Source organism: Oncorhynchus keta, unplaced genomic scaffold (genome assembly GCF_023373465.1).
Source record: "Oncorhynchus keta strain PuntledgeMale-10-30-2019 unplaced genomic scaffold, Oket_V2 Un_scaffold_20464_pilon_pilon, whole genome shotgun sequence".
NCBI lineage: Eukaryota > Metazoa > Chordata > Actinopteri > Salmoniformes > Salmonidae > Oncorhynchus > Oncorhynchus keta.
The window spans coordinates 119,426-138,036 of NW_026290858.1; the positions used below are offsets into that span (position 1 = coordinate 119,426).

Below are 18,611 nucleotides of genomic sequence, written 5' to 3' on the forward strand. Positions count from 1 at the left end.
GGGTCGGCTTTCAGCTGACGTTGCAATGAGCCGTGTTTTGGAATGATTAAATATTCTGCTGAGATGTTCTATTTGTTTCAGTCTGGTTCCTGCAGAAATACACGACATTTGTCATCATTCTGTGTTGAATGTGTTTTTAACAGTGTTTGCGTTTGAAAACACATCCTGCAAATATATAGTTTAGCAGGTGGTGGAGTATAAATGAGAACAGAGGTCATGGATTTCAGGGTTGGTCATTGAATGCATTTTGTGTGAAAACAATGAAAAACGATTCACCGTTTGGTCCACTTCTCTTTCGCTGACTGTGTGAAGAGTTTTGACAATGTGACTTCAGGTTTGACCCATGTGACTGTGGAGGCTGTTATAGCAGCAATGTTCCAACATCTAGTGGAAAGTCTTCCCAGAAGAGTGGAGGCTGTTATAGCAGCAATGTTCCAACATCTAGTGGAAAGTCTTCCCAGAAGAGTGGAGGCTTTTATAGCAGCAATGTTCCAACATCTTGGAAAGCCTTCCAGAAGAGGCTGTGCAATGTTCCATCATCTAGTGGAAAGTCTTCCCAGAAGAGTGGAGGCTGTTATAGCAGCAATGTTCCAACATCTAGTGGAGGCTGGAGCAATGTTCCATCCTAGTGGAAAGTCTTCCCAGAAGAGTGGAGGCTGTTATAGCAGCAATGTTCCAACATCTAGTGGAAAGCCTTCCCAGAAGAGTGGAGGCTGTTATAGCAGCAATGTTCCAACATCTAGTGGAAAGCCTTCCCAGAAGAGTGGAGGCTGTTATAGAAGCAATGTTCCAACATCTAGTGGAAAGCCTTCCCAGAAGAGTGGAGGCTGTTATAGCAGCAATGTACCAACATCTAGTGGAAAGCCTTCCCAGAAGAGTGGAGGCTGTTATAGAAGCAATGTTCCAACATCTAGTGGAAAGCCTTCCCAGAAGAGTGGAGGCTGTTATAGCAGCAATGTACCAACATCTAGTGGAAAGCCTTCCCAGAAGAGTGGAGGCTGTTATAGCAGCAATGTTCCAACATCTAGTGGAAAGCCTTCCCAGAAGAGTGGAGGCTGTTATAGAAGCAATGTTCCAACATCTAGTGGAAAGCCTTCCCAGAAGAGTGGAGGCTGTTATAGCAGCAATGTACCAACATCTAGTGGAAAGCCTTCCCAGAAGAGTGGAGGCTGTTATAGCAGCAATGTTCCAACATCTAGTGGAAAGCCTTCCCAGAAGAGTGGAGGCTTTTCTAGCAGCAATGTTCCAACATCTAGTGGAAAGCCTTCCCAGAAGAGTGGAGGCTGTTATAGCAGCAATGTACCAACATCTAGTGGAAAGCCTTCCCAGAAGAGTGGAGGCTGTTATAGCAGCAATGTACCAACATCTAGTGGAAAGCCTTCCCAGAAGAGTGGAGGCTGTTATAGCAGCAATGTTCCAACATCTAGTGGAAAGCCTTCCCAGAAGAGTGGAGGCTGTTATAGAAGCAATGTTCCAACATCTAGTGGAAAGCCTTCCCAGAAGAGTGGAGGCTGTTATAGCAGCAATGTTCCAACATCTAGTGGAAAGTCTTCCCAGAAGAGTGGAGGCTGTTATAGCAGCAATGTTCCAACATCTAGTGGAAAGCCTTCCCAGAAGAGTGGAGGGTGTTATAGCATCAATGTTCCAACATCTAGTGGAAAGCCTTCCCAGAAGAGTGGAGGCTGTTATAGCATCAATGTTCCATCATCTAGTGGAAAGCCTTCCCAGAAGAGTGGAGGCTGTTATAGCATCAATGTTCCATCATCTAGTGGAAAGCCTTCCCAGAAGAGTGGAGGCTGTTATAGCATCAATGTTCCATCATCTAGTGGAAAGCCTTCCCAGAAGAGTGGAGGCTGTTATAGCAGCAATGTTCCAACATCTAGTGGAAAGCCTTCCCAGAAGAGTGGAGGCTGTTATAGCATCAATGTTCCATCATCTAGTGGAAAGTCTTCCCAGAAGAGTGGAGGCTGTTATAGCATCAATGTTCCTACATCTTGTGGAAAGCCTTCCCAGAAGAGTGGAGGCTGTTATAGCATCAATGTTCCATCATCTAGTGGAAAGACTTCCCAGAAGAGTGGAGGCTGTTATAGCAGCAATGTTACATCATCTAGTGGAAAGCCTTCCCAGAAGAGTGGAGGCTGTTATAGCATCAATGTTCCATCATCTAGTGGAAAGCCTTCCCAGAAGAGTAGAGGCTGTTATAGCAGCAATGTTCCAACATCTAGTGGAAAGCCTTCCCAGAAGAGTGGAGGCTGTTATAGCATCAATGTTCCATCATCTAGTGGAAAGCCTTCCCAGAAGAGTGGAGGCTGTTATAGCAGCAATGTACCAACATCTAGTGGAAAGCCTTCCCAGAAGAGTGGAGGCTGTTATAGAAGCAATGTTCCAACATCTAGTGGAAAGTCTTCCCAGAAGAGTGGAGGCTGTTATAGCAGCAATGTTCCAACATCTAGTGGAAAGACTTCCCAGAAGAGTGGAGGCTGTTATAGCAGCAATGTACCAACATCTAGTGGAAAGTCTTCCCAGAAGAGTGGAGGCTGTTATAGCATCAATGTTCCAACATCTAGTGGAAAGACTTCCCAGAAGAGTGGAGGCTGTTATAGCAGCAATGTACCAACATCTAGTGGAAAGTCTTCCCAGAAGAGTGGAGGCTGTTATAGCATCAATGTTCCATCATCTAGTAGAAAGTCTTCCCAGAAGAGTGGAGGCTGTTATAGCAGCAATGTACCAACATCTAGTGGAAAGCCTTCCCTGAAGAGTGGAGGCTGTTATAGCAGCAATGTACCAACATCTAGTGGAAAGTCTTCCCAGAAGAGTGGAGGCTGTTATAGCAGCAATGTTCCAACATCTAGTGGAAAGCCTTCCCAGAAGAGTGGAGGCTGTTATAGCAGCAATGTTCCAACATCTAGTGGAAAGCCTTCCCAGAAGAGTGGAGGCTGTTATAGCAGCAATGTTCCAACATCTAGTGGAAAGTCTTCCCAGAAGAGTGGAGGCTGTTATAGCAGCAATGTTCCAACATCTAGTGGAAAGTCTTCCCAGAAGAGTGGAGGCTGTTATAGCAGCAATGTTCCAACATCTAGTGGAAAGCCTTCCCAGAAGAGTGGAGGCTGTTATAGCAGCAAAGGAGGGGACCAACATGTTTACATGTTGATGTGTTTGTGTTTGTACCTTTGTGTTTTGTTTGTGTTTACATATTGATGTGTTTCCATGTTTGTGTTTATATGTTTATGTTTTCACCTTGAGTTTATTTTCTTTTTTGTTTCGTCTGTGTCCATTTATGTGTGTGTGTCGCCAGACTTCCCCACCACCTTCCCTCCATACACCACCCCTGCCCCCCGCCCCACCAGACACCACCGTCCCCCTAGACCCCACATCGCCTCCTCAGACCCTACAAACATCTACAACAGAGGTATAGTACCACCTTACCCACACCTACTCCTGTTTAGTCTCTCCTGAATTTACTCCTCTCTAGTCTCTCCTGAATTACTCCTCTCTAGTCTCTCCTGAATTACTCCTGTTTAGTCTCTCCTGAATTACTCCTCTCTAGTCTCTCCTGAATTACTCCTCTCTAGTCTCTCCTGAATTACTCCTCTCTAGTCTCTCCTGAATTACTCCTCTCTAGTCTCTCCTGAATTACTCCTCTCTAGTCTCTCCTGAATTACTCCTCTCTAGTCTCTCCTGAATTACTCCTCTCTAGTCTCTCCTGAATTACTCCTGTTTAGTCTCTCCTGAATTACTCCTCTCTAGTCTCTCCTGAATTACTCCTCTCTAGTCTCTCCTGAATTACTCCTCTCTAGTCTCTCCTGAATTACTCCTCCTTAGTCTCTCCTAAATTACTCCTCTCTAGTCTCTCCTGAATTACTCCTCTCTAGTCTCTCCTGAATTACTCCTCTCTAGTCTCTCCTGAATTACTCCTCTCTAAGTCTCTCCTGATTTACTCCTCTCTAGTCTCTCCTGAATTACTCCTCTCTAGTCTCTCCTGAATTACTCCTCTCTAGTCTCTCCTGAATTACTCCTCTCTAGTCTCTCCTGAATTACTCCTCTCTAGTCTCTCCTGAATTACTCCTCTCTAGTCTCTCCTGAATTACTCCTGTTTAGTCTCTCCTGAATTACTCCTCTCTAGTCTCTCCTGAATTACTCCTCTCTAGTCTCTACTGAATTACTCCTCTCTAGTCTCTCCTGAATTACTCCTGTTTAGTCTCTCCTTATTTACTCCTCTCTAAGTCTCTCCTGATTTACTCCCTCTCTAGTCTCTCCTGAATTACTCCTCTCTAGTCTCTCCTGAATTACTCCTCCTTAGTCTCTCCTAAATTACTCCTCCTTAGTCTCTCCTAAATTACTCCTCTCTAGTCTCTCCTGAATTACTCCTCTCTAGTCTCTCCTGAATTACTCCTCTCTAAGTCTCTCCTGATTTACTCCTCTCTAAGTCTCTCCTGATTTACTCCTCTCTAGTCTCTCCTTAATTACTCCTCTCTAGTCTCTCCTGAATTACTCCTCCTTAGTCTCTCCTAAATTACTCCTCTCTAGTCTCTCCTGAATTACTCCTCTCTAGTCTCTCCTGAATTACTCCTCTCTAGTCTCTCCTGAATTACTCCTCTCTAGTCTCTCCTAAATTACTCCTCTCTAGTCTCTCCTGATTTACTCCTCTCTAAGTCTCTCCTGATTTACTCCTCTCTAGTCTCTCCTGAATTACTCCTCTCTAGTCTCTCCTAAATTACTCCTCTCTAGTCTCTCCTGAATTACTCCTCTCTAGTCTCTCCTGAATTACTCCTCTCTAGTCTCTCCTGAATTACTCCTCCTTAGTCTCTCCTAAATTACTCCTCTCTAGTCTCTCCTGAATTACTCCTCTCTAGTCTCTCCTGAATTAGTCCTCCTTAGTCTCTCCTAAATTACTCCTCTTTAGTCTCTCCTAAATTACTGATGTTTAGTCTCTCCTGATTTACTCCTCTCTAAGTCTCTCCTGATTTACTCCTCTCTAGTCTCTCCTGAATTACTCCTCTCTAGTCTCTCCTGAATTACTCCTCTTTAGTCTCTCATGAATTACTCCTCTCTAGTCTCTCCTGAATTACTCCTCTCTAGTCTCTCCTAAATTACTCCTCTTTAGTCTCTCATGAATTACTCCTCTCTAGTCTCTCATGAATTACTCCTCTCTAGTCTCTCCTGAATTACTCCTCTCTAGTCTCTCCTGAATTACTCCTCTCTAGTCTCTCCTAAATTACTCCTCCTTAGTCTCTCCTGAATTACTCCTCTCTAGTCTCTCCTGAATTACTCCTCTTTAGTCTCTCATGAATTACTCCTCTCTAGTCTCTCATGAATTACTCCTCTCTAGTCTCTCCTGAATTACTCCTCTCTAGTCTCTCCTGAATTACTCCTCTCTAGTCTCTCCTAAATTACTCCTCCTTAGTCTCTGCTGAATTACTCCTCCTTAGTCTCTCCTGAATTACTCCTCTCTAGTCTCTCCTGAATTACTCCTGTTTAGTCTCTCCTGAATTTACTCCTCTCTAGTCTCTCCTGAATTACTCCTCTTTAGTCTCTCCTGAATTACTCCTGTCATTATTATGTACTGAGGTGTCCTGACAGTTAAGGTGCCCTCTCTCTCTTTGAGGCATTATTATGTACTGAGGTGTCCTGACAGTTAAGGTGCCAGTTAAGATTGCTTTCTAGAAGGATTGGATCCACGTTCAGATCTGTAAGTAAATTTGTGCCAACAAGTGCTCAGCATATGTGGGAACTCCTTCAAGACTGTTGGAAAAGCATTCCTCATGAAGCTGGTTGAGAGAATGCCAAGAGTGTGCAAAGCTGTCATCAAGGCAAAGGGTGGCTACTTTGAAGAATCTAAAATATATTTGGATTCATTTAACACTTTTTTGGTTACTACATGATTCCGTATAAGTTATTTCCTATACAGTTCAAGTCGGAAGTTTGCATACAATACATTTAAACTGACATTTAATCCTAGTAAAAATGCCCTGTCTTAGGTCAGTTAGGATCACCACTTTATTTTAAAGGCACAGTCAACTTAGTGTATGCAAACTTCTGACCCACTGGAATTGTGATACAGTGAATTATAAGTGAAATAATATGTCTGTATGCAATTGTTGGAAACATTACTTGTGTTGTGCACAAAATCGATAACTGACTTGCCAAACTGTAGTTTTTTTAAAATACATTTGTGGAGTGGTTGAAAAACGAGTTTTAATGACTCCAACCTAAGTGTATGTAAACTGACTTCAACTGTATATACAGTGGGGCAAAAAAGTATTTAGTCAGCCACCAATTGTGCAAGTTCTCCCACTTAAAAAGATGAGAGAGGCCTGTAATTTTCATCATAGGTACACTTCAACTATGACAGACAAAATGAGAAAGAAAAATCCATAAAATCACATTGTAGGATTTTTAATGAATTTATTTGCAAATTATGGTGGAAAATAAGTATTTGGTCACCTACAAACAAGCAAGATTTCTGGCTCTCACAGACCTGTAACTTCTTCTTTAAGAGGCTCCTCTGTCCTCCACTCGTTGCCTGTATTAATGGCACCTGTTTGAACTTGTTATCAGTATAAAATACACCTGTCCACAACCTCAAACAGTCACACTCCAAACTCCACTATGGCCAAGACCAAAGAGCTGTCAAAGGACACCAGAAACAAAATTGTAGACCTGCACCTGGCTGGGAAGACTAAATCTGCAATAGGTAAGCAGCTTGTAACTGTATATGTGTATGTACACACACACTCCGGACTCGGACCTAATTGCTTGTCCTAATTTAATTCCATTATTTTACTTTTATATTAGTGTGTATTGTTTGATATTACTGCTAGGAAACCAAGCATTTCACTACACCCACAATAACATCTGCTAAACATGTGAACGGGACCAATTAAATTTGATTCCAACACCACCCTTTCCTCCCTTCTTCCCTCTCCATCCTTCTCCCTCCCCTGCTCCTCCTCCATCTCTCCTCCCCTCTCTGCACCCCATGAAATCTGCCAAATGCATTTTTATGGCTTACAAATTATCTCTGACCTTCCAAAGGCTGGGAGGTTGAATAAAGCACAAGAGTTTCTGAGACTTTAAAAAAATATATATTTACGAGTCACTTTTCATAGCCCCAGAGAGCCGTGTCTGGCGATCAGTCATGTCTAGTGTGGCTGAGTCTGCTTAATAAGACACAGAGAATAAGGCTGTCCTAAACAACACTCTATTCCCTATATAATGCCCTATGGCCCTGGTCGAAAGTAGTGCACTTTATAGGGAATAGGGTGCCGTTTGGAACGCAACCGAGGGAGAATAAAATAAAATCCATCCTTTGCTTTAACCGCTTCGAACAGAGACTCTTCTTTTCTTGGAGACCATCTCCGCTGTGAAAAGAAAGGAACATAAAGGACTGAATAAAGAGAGAAAGTAGCAGCCAGACCAGCGACCTTCAGACTTCATTCAGAACACTGGAGTTATGTGGAATGGTTTTGGTTCTAATGGCAGAATGTGGAACTCCCTCCGGAGTTCTGACCTCATCCCTCCGGAGTTCTGACCTCATCCCTCCGGAGTTCTGACCTCATCCCTCCGGAGTTCTGACCTCATCCCTCCGGAGTTCTGACCTCATCCCTCCGGAGTTCTGACCTCATCCCTCCGGAGTTCTGACCGTCTGTTGCTCAGTCCAACCTGGACACGAAGGCCGTGTCCTCATCCCTGAGGTGTCTGTTGTTCAGCCCAACCTGGACACGAAGGCCGTGTCCTCATCCCTGGGGTGTCTGTTGCTCAGTCCAACCTGGACACGAAGGCCGTGTCCTCATCCCTGAGGTGTCTGTTGCTCAGCCCAACCTGGACACGAAGGCCGTGTCCTCATCCCTGGGGTGTCTGTTGCTCAGTCCAACCTGGACACGAAGGCCGTGTCCTCATCCCTGGGGTGTCTGTTGCTCAGTCCAACCTGGACACGAAGGCCGTGTCCTCATCCCTGGGGTGTCTGTTGCTCAGTCCAACCTGGACACGAAGGCCGTGTCCTCATCCCTGGGGTGTCTGTTGCTCAGTCCAACCTGGACACGAAGGCCGTGTCCTCATCCCTGTGGTGTCTGTTGCTCAGTCCAACCTGGACACGAAGGCCGTGTCCTCATCTCTGAGGTGTCTGTTGCTCAGTCCAACCTGGACACGAAGGCCGTGTCCTCATCCCTGAGGTGTCTGTTGCTCAGTCCAACCTGGACACGAAGGCCGTGTCCTCATCCCTGGGGTGTCTGTTGCTCAGCCCAACCTGGACACGAAGGCTGAGGTGTCTGTGTCCTCATCCCTGAGGTGTCTGTTGCTCAGTCCAACCTGGACACGAAGGCCGTGTCCTCATCCCTGAGGTGTCTGTTGCTCAGTCCAACCTGGACACGAAGGCCGTGTCCTCATCCCTGAGGTGTCTGTTGCTCAGTCCAACCTGGACACGAAGGCCGTGTCCTCATCCCTGGGGTGTCTGTTGCTCAGTCCAACCTGGACACGAAGGCCGTGTCCTCATCCCTGAGGTGTCTGTTGCTCAGTCCAACCTGGACACGAAGGCCGTGTCCTCATCCCTGAGGTGTCTGTTGCTCAGTCCAACCTGGACACGAAGGCCGTGTCCTCATCCCTGAGGTGTCTGTTGCTCAGTCCAACCTGGACACGAAGGCCGTGTCCTCATCCCTGAGGTGATTTTACAGCCTTCAGAAAGTATTCACACACTTTTTCCACATTTTATTGTTACAACCTGATTTTAATAAAATGGATTAAATAGAGATTTGGTGTCACTGGTCACACACACAATATCCCATAATGTCAAAGTGGAATGATGTTTTTATATCTACAGTACCAGTCAAAACTACTCATTCAAGGATTTTTCTTTATTTTTACTATTTTCTTCATTGTATGAAATAACACATATGGTATCATGTAGTAACTCAAAAAGTTTTGTACAAATGGAAATATATTTTATATACTCATCCAAAAGCAGACATTGAATATCCCTTTGAGCATGGTGAAGTTATTAATTACACTTTGGATGGTGTATCTAGAATGTATGCACACATGACTGTAAGTCGCTTTGGATAAAAGCGTCTGCTAAATGGCATATATTATTATTATTATTATTATGCACCCAGTCACTACAAAGATACTGGCGACCTTGCTAACTCAGTTGCCGGAGAGGAAGGAAACCACTCAGGGGTTTCACCATGCGGCCAATGGTGACTTTAAAACAGTAACAGAGTTTAATGGCTGTGATAGGAGAGAACTGAGGATGGATCAACAACATTGTAGTTACTCCACAATACAAACCTAAATGACAAGAGTGAAAAGAAGAAAGCCTGTACAGAATAAAATATTCCAAAATATGCATCCTGTTTTCAGTAAGGCACTAAAGTAATACTGCAAAATATGTGGAAAATAAATTAACGGTATGTCCTGAATACAAAGCGTTATGTTTGGGGCAAATCTAACACAACACATCACTGACAACCACTCTTCATATTTTAAAGCATGGTGGTGGCTGCATCATGTTATGGGTATGCTTGTCATCAGCAAGGGAGTTTTTTTTGTTGATAAAAAGACATGAAATAGAGCTAAGCACAGGCAAAACCCTAGAGGAAAACCTGCTTCAGTCTGCTGTCCAACAGACAGGGAAGTTCACCTTTCAGCTGATCAATAACCTAAAGCACAAGGCCAAATATACACTGGAGTTGCTTACCAGGACAACATTGAATGTTCATGAGTGGCCGAGTTACAGTTTTGACTTAAAGAATTTAAAAAATAATAATGTGCAAGTAATGTACAATCTAGGTGTGCGTAGCTCTTAGATGTCATAAGGTGAATGCACCAATTTGTAAGTCGCTCTGGATAAGAGCGTCTGCTAAATGACTTAAATGTAAATGTAGATACTTACCCAGAAAGACTCACAGCTTTAATCGCTGCCAGAGGTGATTTTTGAACATGTATTGACTCAGTGGTGTGAAAACTATGTAAATAAGATATTTCTATTTTTCATTTTCAATACATTTTCGAAAAGGGGAGAGAGAATCAATTGAATCAATGTTTTTATTCAAGCTGTAGCATAACAAAATGTGGAATAAGTCAAGAGGTGTGAATAATTTATGAAGGATCTGTGTATCTGCACTGCACATAGCATTCTCTGCATCACCCCTCATTCATTAAGCTGTAGATGCTGTCAAGAGATCAATGGAACACGGACCTTGGGGGAAAGAACAAGGACGCCTTCGCACATTCAGAAAATATGAGCTTACAAAGTGGATATTTGTCAAAACCACATTGTGGTTACTAAAATCCAATTTGGATATATTTGACTGTTATTGTGGCATAATATTTAGCAATGGTCCTTCTTGAGGTTAGAAAACATGTCTGCTAAATGAAAACTCCCGCTGCTAGCATAGCTAGTCATATGTGACAGACCTCCTCGATTTGTAGCAAAATTTGAAATATTGTGTTTTTTTTTTAATTGGATGAAAGTAGAGACTCAGAGCTAGTATGTCATACACTACAGTTGAGGAACAATGGGAACAATTCTGATTTGAAAGTTGATGAACTTCTAACCCCACTTTTGAGAAAATGGCCTTTGAATGTTTTGGTACACCTACTGGAGAGCTCGTCTTTGTCTACACCCACTCAGCATCATTCACGCCCTCTTAAACCTTTAGCCCCGCCCATCTCTTTAAGGTTTCATATGTATTTATTTTATTTATTTATTTGTTTAACTTTTATTTAAACTAGGCATGTCAGTTAAGAACAAATTATTATTTACAATGACCCCGGCCAAACCCGGACGACGTTGGGCCAATTGTACGCCGCACTATGGGACTCCCAATCACGGCCGGTTGTGATACAGCCTGGAATCAAACCAGGCCCTGTAGTGACGCCTCTAGCACTGAGATGCAGAGCCTTAGACCGCTGTGCCACTGGGTAGCAATATCAAAAACAGAAAGTGTCCAGATAAAAGTATTTTATAAATATTTGATCATTATTAGATGACGCTTTATCTTGGCCAAGTCGCAGTTGCAAATGAGAACTTGTTCTCAACTAGCCTACCTGGTTAAATAAAGGTGAAATAAAATAAAAAAATAAAAATAAAAAACTAGCAACGCAAATGGATTCTGGTTGAAATACTATAACTACACAGATGATACATGTAACGTTAGCTAGCGAGCCGCTAAGCTAACGTTTACTGGCTACAATATGCTTTAACTTGCAATAAAAATTACATTCTGACTAAATTTGAAATGTATATCTGGAAAATGTAGCTAGACTCTTACCCGTAAAAATGTATTCTTCACGACAGACTGGAACCATTTAACTCAGTTCTGTTTGTAGCTACGTCTTGTTTGGCCAGCGTTTTTTTTTTTTTTTTTTCTAAATGATCAGATGATCATGTACAGGTGGAGATATTGGTGTGCAAAAGAGCAGAAAAGTAAATAAATAAAAACTGTGGGGATGAGGTAGGTGAAAATGGGTGGGCTATTTACCTATAGACTATGTACAGCTGCAGCGATCGGTTAGCTGCTCAGATAGCTGATGTTTGAAGTTGGTGAGGGAGATAAAAGTCTCCAACTTCAGCGATTTTTGCAATTCGTTCCAGTCACAGGCAGCAGAGTACTGGAACGAAAGGCGGCCGGCCGAATGAGGTGTTGGCTTTAGGGATGATCAATGAGATACACCTGCTGGAGCGCGTGCTACGGATGGGTGTTGCCATCGTGACCAGTGAGCTGAGATAAGGCGGAGCTTTGCCTAGCATGGCCTTGTAGATGACCTGGAGCCAGTGGGTCTGGCGACGAATATGTAGCGAGGGCCAGCCGACTAGAGCATACAAGTCGCAGTGGTGGGTAGTATAAGGTGCTTTAGTGACAAAACGGATGGCACTGTGATAAACTGCATCCAGTTTGCTGAGTAGAGTGTTGGAAGCAATTTTGTAGATGACGTCGCCGAAGTCGAGGATCGGTAGGATAGTCAGTTTTACTAGGGTAAGCGTTGTGTCAAGTCACTCTGTTTCACACTGACTGGAACCATGTTTAACTCCGTTCTGTTTGTAGCTACGTCTTGTTTGGCCAGCGTTGTCTGGTGTTAGGACTGCCGTACCTCTACTGTAACTAGGGAGGGATCTCTCCTTGCTAAGGTCTGGTAGGCTGCCTTACCTCTACTGTATCTAGGGAGGGTTCTCCTTGCTAAGGTCTGATGTTAGGGCTGCCTTACCTCTACTGTAACTAGGGAGGGATCTCTCCTTGCTAAGGTCTGGTGGACTGCCTTACCTCTACTGTATCTAGGGAGGGATCTCTCCTTGCTAAGGTCTGGTGGACTGCCTTACCTCTACTGTATCTAGGGAGGGATCTCTCCTTGCTAATGTCTGGTGGGCTGCCTTACCTCTACTGTATCTAGGGAGGGATCTCTCCTTGCTAAGGTCTTGTGTTAGGGCTGCCTTACCTCTACTGTATCTAGGGAGGGATCTCTCCTTGCTAAGGTCTGGTGTTAGGGCTGCCTTACCTCTACTGTATCTAGGGAGGGATCTCTCCTTGCTAAGGTCTGGTGTTAGGGCTGCCTTACCTCTACTGTATCTAGGGAGGGATCTCTCCTTGCTAAGGTCTTGTGTTAGGGCTGCCTTACCTCTTCTGTATCTAGGGAGGGATCTCTCTTCTGTCTTGTGTTCTGTACTGTCTAGGGAGGGATCTCTCCTTGCTAAGGTCTGGTGTTAGGGCTGCCTTACCTCTACTGTATCTAGGGAGGGATCTCTCCTTGCTAAGGTCTTGTGTTAGGGCTGCCTTACCTCTACTGTAAGTAGGGAGGGATCTCTCCTTGCTAAGGTCTGGTGGGCAGCCTTACCTCTTCTGTATCTAGGGAGGGATCTCTCCTTGCTAAGGTCTTGTGTTAGGGCTGCCTTCTGTTATAATCTCCACCCGGCACAGCCAGAAAAGGACTGGTCACCCCACATATGCTCTCTCTAATTCTCTCTTTCTTTCTCTCTCTCGGAGGACCTGAGCCCTAGGACCGTGCCCCAGGACTACCTGACATTTACATTTTACATTTAAGTCATTTAGCAGACGCTCTTATCCAGAGCGACTTACAAATTGGTGCATTCACCTTATGACATCCAGTGGAACAGCCACTTTACAATAGTGCATCTAAATCTTTTAGGGGGGGGGGTGAAAAGGATTACTTATCCTATCCTAGGTATTCCTTAAAGAGGTGGGGTTTCAGGTGTCTCCGGAAGGTGGTGATTGACTCCGCTGTCCTGGCGTCGTGAGGGAGTTTGTTCCACCATTGGGGGGCCAGAGCAGCGAACAGTTTTGACTGGGCTGAGCGGGAACTGTACTTCCTCAGTGGTAGGGAGGCGAGCAGGCCAGAGGTGGATGAACGCAGTGCCCTTGTTTGGGTGTAGGGCCTGATCAGAGCCTGGAGGTACTGAGGTGCCGTTCCCCTCACAGCTCCGTAGGCAAGCACCATGGTCTTGTAGCGGATGCGAGCTTCAACTGGAAGCCAGTGGAGAGAGCGGAGGAGCGGGGTGACGTGAGAGAACTTGGGAAGGTTGAACACCAGACGAGCTGCGGCGTTCTGGATGAGTTGTAGGGGTTTAATGGCACAGGCAGGGAGCCCAGCCAACAGCGAGTTGCAGTAATCCAGACGGGAGATGACAAGTGCCTGGATTAGGACCTGCGCCGCTTCCTGTGTGAGGCAGGGTCGTACTCTGCGGATGTTGTAGAGCATGAACCTACAGGAACGGGCCACCGCCTTGATGTTAGTTGAGAACGACAGGGTGTTGTCCAGGATCACGCCAAGGTTCTTAGCGCTCTGGGAGGAGGACACAATGGAGTTGTCAACCGTGATGGCGAGATCATGGAACGGGCAGTCTTTCCCCGGGAGGAAGAGCAGCTCCGTCTTGCCGAGGTTCAGCTTGAGGTGGTGATCCGTCATCCACACTGATATGTCTGCCAGACATGCAGAGATGCGATTCGCCACCTGGTCATCAGAAGGGGGAAAGGAGAAGATTAATTGTGTGTCGTCTGCATAGCAATGATAGGAGAGACCATGTGAGGTTATGACAGAGCCAAGTGACTTGGTGTATAGCGAGAATAGGAGAGGGCCTAGAACAGAGCCCTGGGGGACACCAGTGGTGAGAGCGCGTGGTGAGGAGACAGATTCTCGCCACGCCACCTGGTAGGAGCGACCTGTCAGGTAGGACGCAATCCAAGCGTGGGCCGCGCCGGAGATGCCCAACTCGGAGAGGGTGGAGAGGAGGATCTGATGGTTCACAGTATCGAAGGCAGCCGATAGGTCTAGAAGGATAAGAGCAGAGGAGAGAGAGTTAGCTTTAGCAGTGCGGAGCACCTCCGTGATGACATGATGGCTCCTTGCTGTCCCCAGTCCACCTGACTGTGCTGCTGCTCCAGTTTCAACTGTTCTGCCTTATTATTATTCGACCATGCTGGTCATTTATGAACATTTGAACATCTTGGTCATGTTCTGTTATAATCTCTACCCGGCACAGCCAGAAGAGGACTGGCCACCCCACATAGCCCGGTTCCTCTCTAGGTTTCCCACATAGCCCGGTTCCTGCTCTAGGTTTCTTCCTAGGTTTTGGCCTTTCTAGGGAGTTTTTCCTAGCCACCGTGCTTTTACACCTGCATTGTTTGCTGTTTGGTGTTTTATAGTAATACTGATAGTAATACTGAATTAGCCAGATAGTAATACTGAATTCCTTATATTCCTCTGAGATACGCTCATCTAAATATTACCCTTGCCATTAATCTGAATGCTCTTAAAGCTTTTCATGGAAGGACAGAGGGAGAGGAGAGATGTAGTCTGTACAGGGTATCTGAAGAGAGGTGTAGTCTGTACAGGGTATCTGAAGAGAGGTGTAGTCTGTACAGGGTATCTGAAGAGAGGTGTAGTCTGTACAGGGTATCTGAAGAGAGATGTAGTCTGTACAGGGTATCTGAAGAGAGGTGTAGTCTGTACAGGGTATCTGAAGAGAGGTGTAGTCTGTACAGGGTATCTGGTAAAGGTGGTCTGTACAGGGTATCTGGTGTAGTCTTCAGGGTATCTAGGAGGGTAGTCTGTAAGGGTATCTGAGAGATGGGCCTGTATCTGAAGGGATCTGAGGGTATCTGAGAGATGTAGTCTGTACAGGGTATCTGAAAGAGAGATGTAGTCTGTACAGGGTATCTGAAGAGAGATGTAGTCTGTACAGGGTATCTGAAGAGAGATGTAGTCTGTACAGGGTATCTGAAGAGAGGTGTAGTCTGTACAGGGTATCTGAAGAGAGGTGTAGTCTGTACAGGGTATCTGAAGAGAGGTGTAGTCTGTACAGGGTATCTGAAGATAGATGTAGTCTGTACAGGGTATCTGAAGAGAGATGTAGTCTGTACAGGGTATCTGAAGAGAGGTGTAGTCTGTACAGGGTATCTGAAGAGAGATGTAGTCTGTACAGGGTATCTGAAGAGAGATGTAGTCTGTACAGGGTATCTGAAGAGAGGTGTAGTCTGTACAGGGTATCTGAAGAGAGATGTAGTCTGTACAGGGTATCTGAAGAGAGGTGTAGTCTGTACAGGGTATCTGAAGAGAGGTGTAGTCTGTACAGGGTATCTGAAGAGAGGTGTAGTCTGTACAGGGTATCTCCCTAGTCTGTACAGGGTATCTCTGTAGTCTTCAGGGTATCCCCAGGGTACTAGTCTGTACAGGGTATCTGAAGAGAGGTGTAGTCTGTACAGGGTATCTGAAGGAGGTGTAGTCTGTACAGGGTATCTGAAAGAGGTGTAGTCTGTACAGGGTATCTGAAAGAGATGTAGTCTGTACAGGGTATCTGAAGAGAGGTGTAGTCTGTACAGGGTATCCTAGTCTGTACAGGGTATCTGAAAGAGGTGTAGTCTGTACAGGGTATCTGAAGAGAGGTGTAGTCTGTACAGGGTATCTGAAGAGAGATGTAGTCTGTACAGGGTATCTGAAGAGAGGTGACTGTATAAATGGTAAAGGCTCTGGTTCTGGTCGCTGCTTCCTCTAGGAGGGTAGTTAAATATTGTGACAAGGGCCTTGGGTACATCTTCTCTCCCTCTGCCTCACTTTTTCTACATTTATTCTACTCACTCCCTCTCTCCCTTACATTCCTCCCCACTCTCTCTCTCTCCCTCGCTCTCTTACATTCCTCCCCACTCTCTCTCGCTCCCTCGCTCTCTTACATTCCTCCCCACTCTCTCTCTCTCCCTCGCTCTCTTACATTCCTCCCCACTCTCTCTCGCTCCCTCGCTCTCTTACATTCCTTCCCACTCTCTCTCTCTCTCTCTCTCCCTCCCTCGCTCCCTTACATTCCTCCCTCTCTCTCTCTCTCTCTCTCTCTCTCTCTCTCTCTCTCTCTCTCTCTCTCTCCTCGCTCCATTATATTCCTCCCCACTCTCCTTCTCTCTCCCTCTCTCTCTCTCCACGCATCCACAGTTCTCTCCTCCCTCCCTCCTCTCCAGGAATTAAAGTTAATGCGTATCTCCTCCACTTAGTCTCCTTCTTGCCACTTTTTCTTTCTCCTTCTCAACACCCTTCTCTCCCCCTTTCACTTCTCCGCCATTTTCTCCTTCTCTCCGCCTTCTCTTCCCCTCACCTCTCCACCGTTCTCTCTCCTCTCCACCTTCCTCTCTCTCCACCTTCCTCTCCCTCCCTCTCTCTCCACATTTCTCTCCCTCCCTCTCTCTCCACATTTCTCTCCCTCCCTCTCTCTCCACCTTTCTCTCCCTCCCTCTCTCTCCACCTTCCTCTCCCTCCCTCCCTCCCTCTCTCTCCACCTTCCTCTCCCTCCCTCTCTCTCCACCCTTCTCTTCCCCTCACCTCTCCACCCTTCTCTTCCCCTCACCTCTCCACCTTTTCTCCCTCCCTCTCTCTCCGCCTTCTCTCCCTCCCTCTCTCTCAACCTTCGTCTCCAGCAATTAAAATGTAATGCATATCTCCTCCACTTAGTCTCTCTCTCTCCATCCTCTCTCCTTCTGCCTCTACCCATCTCTTCTTTCCACCCTCCTCCCCAGGAATTAAAAGGTAACGTGTGGGTCCTCCACTTAGTCTCTCTCTCTCCATCCTCTCTCCTTCTGCCTCTACCCATCTCTTCTTTCCACCCTCCTCCCCAGGAATTAAAAGGTAACGTGTGGGTCCTCCACTTAGTCTCTCTCTCTCCATCCTCTCTCCTTCTGCCTCTACCCATCTCTTCTTTCCACCCTCCTCCCCAGGAATTAAAAGGTAACGTGTGGGTCCTCCACTTAGTCTCTCTCGGGTTATTGCTGATCTGTCTCATTTAGCTGTGATCAGGTATAAAAGGGCAGTGGGAAGAGTTACAGCTGTGATCAGGTATAAAAGGGCAGTGGGAAGAGTTACAGCTGTGATCAGGTATAAAAGGGCAGTGGGAAGAGTTACAGCTGTGATCAGGTATAAAAGGGCAGTGGGAAGAGTTACAGCTGTGATCAGGTATAAAAGGGCAGTGGGAAGAGTTACAGCTGTGATCAGGTATAAAAGGGCAGTGGGAAGAGTTACAGCTGTGATCAGGTATAAAAGGGCAGTGGGAAGAGAAAGAGAGAGAGAAATCATTCCATCCTCCTGGCTGAAGGAGAATATAAATCCCAGCTACTAGTTCCCTCCATTCGTTACTACGGCACAAGACACTTTGAGTAATCCTTAGGGAAGCATTGTCACGCGCACGTGGGTCCTCCACTTAGTCTCTCTCGTCACACACTCACACCACTCTCCTTCTGCCACTACACACATCTCTTCTTTCCACCCACACTCCCCAGGAACACAAAGGTAACGTGTGGGTCCTCCACACAGTCACTCACACTCCATCCACTCTCCTTCTGCCTCTACCCACTCTCGTATAAGTTCTTTCCACCCTCCAGAGCATCCCAAACATGCTCAATGGGTGACATGTCTGGTGGTATACAGGCCATGGAAGAACTGGGACATTTTCATTTTCAGCTTCCAGGAATTGTGGACAGATCCTTGCGACATGGGACCGTGCATTATCATGCTGAAACATGAGGTGATGGAGGAGGATGAATGGCACGACAATGGGCCTCAGGATCTCATCACAGTATCTCTACGTATTCAAATTTCCATCGATAAAATGCAATTGTGTTTGTTGTCTGTAGCTTATGCCTGCCCATTACCATAACCCCACCACCACCACGGGGCACTCTGTTCACAACGTTGACATCAACAAACCTCTCGCCCACATGATGCCAATGCACAAAACAAACACGTGGTGGGTCCTGAGGCCGGTTTAGTACCTCTCCAGCACTCTCCTTCTGCCAGAACCCATCTCTTCTTTCCACCCTCTCCCAGGAACCATAGTACCATGTGTGGGTCCTCCACTAACCTTGACCCAGAACACCTGGCCCCTTCTGACCATAGTACCCATCTCGCTAACCTTGACCCAGAACACCTGGCCCACAGGACCATAGTAAAGGAGGTGGGAACCTTGACCCAGAACACCTGGCCCACTTCTGGACCATAGTGCCAAGAGGAAAGCGATAACCTTGACCCAGAACACCTGGCCCAGTTCTGGACTATAGTACCAAGAGGAAAGCGCTAACCTTGACCTAGAACACCTGGCCCAGTTCTGGACCATAGTACCAAGAGGAAGC

At 45.9% G+C, this 18,611-nt stretch overlaps 1 protein-coding gene across 1 annotated transcript in view; it reads left to right on the plus strand.

The window, feature by feature from the left end:
- LOC127928069 (cell adhesion molecule 2-like) overlaps positions 1-18,611 on the plus strand; it is a 166,870-nt gene that overhangs the window by 105,507 nt on the left and 42,752 nt on the right. Inside the window, exon 6 of the mRNA XM_052515017.1 lies at positions 3,296-3,409. Within this exon, the coding sequence (XP_052370977.1) occupies positions 3,296-3,409 (114 nt within the window). The remainder of the gene's footprint in view (positions 1-3,295; positions 3,410-18,611) is intronic.